Raw genomic sequence first — 5,207 nt, forward strand, 5'->3', positions numbered from 1 at the left:
TTCTGCAGCCGGTAGCGGAGCTGTCTCTGCGCACGCGCCGGGGATTAAAATGCCGGTTCTGCGCGCTGCTCGGTCGGTTTCACGCAGAGCCGGTGGCGGGCAGCGCGCGAGCGTCCACGTAGTTACAGCCTACCACCGGTCAGGCCTGCTCCGTTTGACAGGCCTCTGTGGAGCTTTAACCAAAGCTACTTTTAAAAGGTTTCAACGGTTCAATTCCTATTCAGTCTTTTGCTTATTGTTATTCTCGGTAAGAGATTAACAGACTGTCATTTTTACAATTCATTTTGCTCTTGAGGTATTTGCAAGCTGCCTTGAATTTGGTTTTACTACGGTAGCAGTATTAAGATGGGTACTACCCAAACTTTATTTTTCAGCTCCCTATAAGCATCTCCAAAACTCTTCCAGATGCTTGAAACAAGATAGCAATTTTACTGACACCTCAAGCAGTTTATTAATTCATGTTTCAGGAATCGTAGACAACTTCATCAAATTAGTAAATATTAAGGGCCATTTTGACTAACTCCCATCCCACAAAGACAGAATTAAGACAGCTGATAATGTACTTTACTTTTTCTTGGCAAGGCAGTTGGCATTAACAAGCCATGTTTAGAACTGCAAGACCTATGGCTCACTTCATGCAACTCAGTACTTTCCCACATTACAGTACTGTATGCTGAAATCAAAGCCACTTGCTTCATCAAGTAAGCATCACAATTAAAAGTATTTTTCAGTAACTTTATTTGTACATTATAGATTCCCACTAGACCAGGTAAGTAAAGTAATACCTGTTTTATATTTCAAACTTAACTGGGGGTCAATACAACCATAATGGTTAAAAATCTGTTAGCAACAACTAAATCTAAACTAATTGAAAATCTATAGAAATATTTATGATTTGGTTTTAATTTAATAAACTTAGAATGTACATTTTTCTGTAAACAAATGATAAAACTATTATATGACAAAGGGTTGACAAGGCAGAAATACAGTAATTCAAGTAATATAGCCCTTCTTCCCAGGAAACTCAGGATACAAGTAACAAAATGCCAGTTTTTTAAAAATTATACAACATTCTAAGGCATGTATTTTTAGGTGAGTGAAGGGATTATATACCAAGTATATCCATTAAGTACAATTGGAGATTTCAATTTTAGCATATTAGTTTGGGAACTGGATGGACTCATCTAAACAATGCTTATTTCAGCTGGTAGCTGAAGCAACACAGCTACAAGTACTGAAGATTAGTTTTAAACATTAGAACAAGGCACAGCATGGACAGTACCCAGGTCAGATGTGGCATGCAAGTCACAATGCTTAGCTTTACACATTAAACCGAAACCATAAGTCATATGGCTTAATGCAATTCCTTTGGCAGTGATTGGTCATGGAACAGTTTTGCTAGGGTTTTAATTATATGTGCTAGCATAGTGCATGCACATTAGTACTAAGATCAGCAGTTTCTGTGAAATGGGGAACAAATATAAATACATAGCTTACTCTCTAAAGCGCTTTTCAAGAATTTGACCTAACTAATCATACATATTTTCAGCAACTTAAAAATGGTTCAAACATACTGCCTTAAAGCAATCCATTCATTTAGCTCCTTTACCAGATTTAAAGTTCTGTACAAAGACAAACAATGCTGTTTTTGTTTCTCTTTTGGAACCTTTTGTTCTTAACTACAAGAGATTGACATCAAAGCTTTATAATTCAAGTTTTTTTATAATTTCATTTAATTAGCAATGCTGATGTCCAAATCTGTCTTAAATTTCATAGTATAATTGAATACTCAATGTATTAAAATTACAGATTAGCAACAATGTCAACAATCCCATTAAAATCCAACATATCTAAAACAGTCAAGAACCACTACAGACAATAGCTTCTCTGAAGCCATGTAACACTTAAATAAGATTAAGACTTCAATGCAGAATTTTGGTTAGAAGCTTGATGGGCTCCATCTTCATTAAAAAAAGGCAAAATTGTATTTCACAGATGAAGTCCACTGGAAATCCACTAACAATGGACAACATAGCTTTTTGAAAGTTCTGATATGTAATCCTTTACACTGTTTTTTGTTGACCTTTTTTTCCAATGAGAGATTTATGAATATGTGGAATTACACCTGAAAGAAAAAAAAGGAAAAGATTTTTTCATCAGTCAAGTAACAGAAGCACAGAATCATTAGGTTAAAGCAGAAATGTCAAACTCATGACATCATGTGGCGTCACGCAAAGTTATTGGGACGGTTTTGCCATTGCCAGCAATGGGGTGGGTGCGGCTTCTGTGTGACACATCTGGCCCATGGGCCGGCAGGTTGACACCCCTGGGTTAAAGCATCAACTAGATGCCACAAAATAGTAAAATCAGCACATACCTCCACCAGCAATTGTTGCTTTGATTAATGAATCCAGTTCTTCATCACCTCTTATTGCAAGCTGCAAATGACGAGGAGTAATTCGCTTTACCTTCAAATCTTTAGATGCATTCCCTGCCAGCTCAAGAACCTAGAGATAAAACCAAGACAAACTGTTAAATGCAAAGCTTCCCATTTAAAATACCAAATAACCATGTCTTATTGAGGATTCAATGACCTAGAGCAGACACGTCAAACTTGCGATGTCATGTGATGTTGCACAATGTATCGGGACGATTTTGCCATTGCTGGCAATGGGGTGGGCACCACTTCTGTATGATGCATCCGGTCCGCGGGCTGGCAGTTTGAAACCCCTGACCTAGAGGGGTTAAGGAAGCTGGTCCCCACAAATGACGTCTGATAAGCCATCCTCCTGGAGCATATCAGAAATGCTGGAAAGGAATTTGGAGAGTGGCACATTCCCCTTGAGGTACGTAATGCCATAAGGCAATCAGCCTACAGCATAGCATTATAAGAATGTGAGAACATCCTATGGAACAGTGATTTTCAGGTAGCAAGTGCCTCATTGAAAAATATGTTTGGGGTGTTTTGTTCTATGTGTACACACACAAACCAACCAACCACGGCTGCTTTGCTTTGGACAAGTGATTTGGGGTAGTGAAGAATGGAAAAAGCCAATGTAGTGATTGCAGAACGAAACAAGTTCAGGAACAGATGGATCATAAAATATGCTGCAGTGGGAATGGCTAAGGACAGTAGAGCTGTCATCTTTTTTTTTTTAAAAAAAAATCTAAAGCTTTGAATAAGATTTAAGGTTTTGGTTCTGCAGACTGTGTCTGATCTTGAACAATTTGGGAGAAATCCAAAATGTAAGGTTCTAGATTTGAAAAACATTTCATGCACACCCTATAGTTAAGTTTTTTTTGTGCTGGCAAACGGTTAGCCAATATCATAACTACATACAAGTTTGTAATCTAGTGCTTGCTGTATCTCAATTTGTTTGTAAATTGGTAGACAAACTACTTCTGCCTAAGTTTTTAATAGCCAACATCAACAGTTTATGCTCAATTATTGCTCCATACTTTGGAAGGCCACATTCTATATTGTGTTTTTCAGTTCCCTTTTGCATTTCAATTTGGATGTTTCCCCCCCCCCAACTGAATTTCTTCCTTTATAACCTCAAGATATATCAGCTATGCTTAAGAGAAAAGTGCTTAGGGACTTTTGAAACAATATTTGTTTTTATTTGCATCCACTTGTTTCTATGCAACTCTAGGATAACTATAGCCTGTCTTTTGGAACAGAAAAAGAAATCTAATACTGCTACTGTAAAGGTAGAATACAATTACATCCCATAAGTCCTATAACGCAAAATGCTTTTACCCTAACCAAGCTCTCACCTCAGCTGTGAGGTACTCTAAGATAGCAGCACTATACACAGCAGCTGTAGCACCCACACGTCCATGACTTGTTGTCCTCGATTTCAGGTGTCGGTGAATACGACCAACAGGAAACTGTACACAAAGAAAAAAAACTCAGCACCTAAATACTTGTTTCAAGTCGTGTTTTTTTTTAAAAAATCGCGAGCTATTTAAATTCTTAAAAGAATTAAGGAATATTTTAATATTTAATATTCCTTTCCAGAAAACGCAAAATGTATCGACTCTGTAAGACAGTTATCCTAAAACTCCTACGTGCCTACCCACCTGTAAACCGGCTCTTTGTGAACGAGATACCGTCTTGGTTTTCGTCTTTCCGGAGTCCTTCCCAGCTTTTCCTCCAGCCTAAAGCCATTTGGGGAGAGTCGGGTGGAAGGAAAGGAAATCACTTACACCGTGAAACGTTTAGTGCCTACTAACGCCACATATTCTTTCCCCCTCCGCCGCGGCTGTTCCGCAGAATTTAGATCTAGAGCAGGGGTCTTCAAACTTGGCCCTTTTGTGACTTGTGGACTTCAACTCCCAGAATTCCTCAGCCAGCATGGCTGGCTGAGGAATTCTGGGAGTTGAAGTCCACAAGTCACAAAAGGGCCAAGTTTGAAGACCCCTGATCTAGAGCCTCGGAAGCGCGGAGACAAGACATGCGCGTTGAGCCAAATCACGTTCGACGTCCCCACCCTCCGCCGCGCACGCGCTTCACCACCGTTCCTAGACAGCACGAGCGCATGCGCTTCAAGAACTATAAAACGCTCGACCACCGCAGTAGCGTTCGGGTATGACCGCGCCCGTTTTTTTTCTCATTTCCCCAATTTTTTTCAAACCTGAACTCTGTGGGGAGTACGATACGGCTGTCTGGCTTCTGAAGGGCCCCTTGAGGGAGAAGAATCCGCGAGTTCAGCCGGGCGCCCCCGCCCCGCGCTTCCCAATTTTACCTTAGCCGTATGGCTACCTTACCATTTTAAATGAGGCCTGTCCACCAGCGGGAGGAGAAACGAAGAGAATCGTTTAGGGCCAATCAAAGAAGACGACTACTCGGTATTTCGATTGTTAGCCGCTGCTATTCTGCGACGGCGCCAGTTCAAAACTGCACCCTCTCCCGCCTTCTACCGGCCGTTTATACCCGTCTGTAACGTCTCAACATCCGGGAATCCGAGCTGGCAAGCCCAGCCAATCGTCACAAAGGGGCGATTCGTCCTGCGCTCTCCGTCGACCAATAGGAAGTGAGACACAAAAAACAAAAAACCCCACGGACTGTTAAACTGTTCGGAGAAACTCGTGCGGAATCGCTGCTTGTGAGCTCCGCCTCTTTTCCAGTCGCTCGCTGCTAGATCTCTCAGCTACAGTGGATAAGCAGCGTGGCAAGTCGCCTTGGTTTTTACCCGGACCTCGAA

The 5,207-nt window shown here is 41.0% G+C and overlaps 1 protein-coding gene across 1 annotated transcript; it reads right to left on the bottom strand.

The window, feature by feature from the left end:
- Window positions 1-721: 721 nt before the first annotated feature.
- Window positions 722-4,970, bottom strand: H2AZ1 (H2A.Z variant histone 1). Its single transcript, XM_081332092.1, has 5 exons — window positions 4,771-4,970; window positions 4,084-4,161; window positions 3,778-3,891; window positions 2,378-2,507; window positions 722-2,125 (listed from the first exon to the last, which is right to left on the bottom strand). The coding sequence occupies exons 1-5, from the start codon at window positions 4,771-4,773 to the stop codon at window positions 2,064-2,066; spliced, it is 387 nt and encodes a 128-aa protein (XP_081188218.1). The 5' UTR covers window positions 4,774-4,970; the 3' UTR covers window positions 722-2,063.
- Window positions 4,971-5,207: the final 237 nt, after the last annotated feature.

This window comes from Vipera berus (assembly GCF_964194415.1).
Source record: "Vipera berus genome assembly, chromosome: 7".
NCBI lineage: Eukaryota > Metazoa > Chordata > Lepidosauria > Squamata > Viperidae > Vipera > Vipera berus.

Excerpts from the sequence above, each read along its gene's own strand:
- H2AZ1 (XM_081332092.1), bottom strand. Across the intron at positions 3,892-4,083 it reads CACAAAGAGCCGGTTTACAG|TTTCCTGTTGGTCGTATTCA; the intron begins GTGGGTAGGCAC and ends CTTTGTGTACAG. Across the intron at positions 2,508-3,777 it reads TAGAGTACCTCACAGCTGAG|GTTCTTGAGCTGGCAGGGAA; the intron begins GTGAGAGCTTGG and ends TTTTATCTCTAG.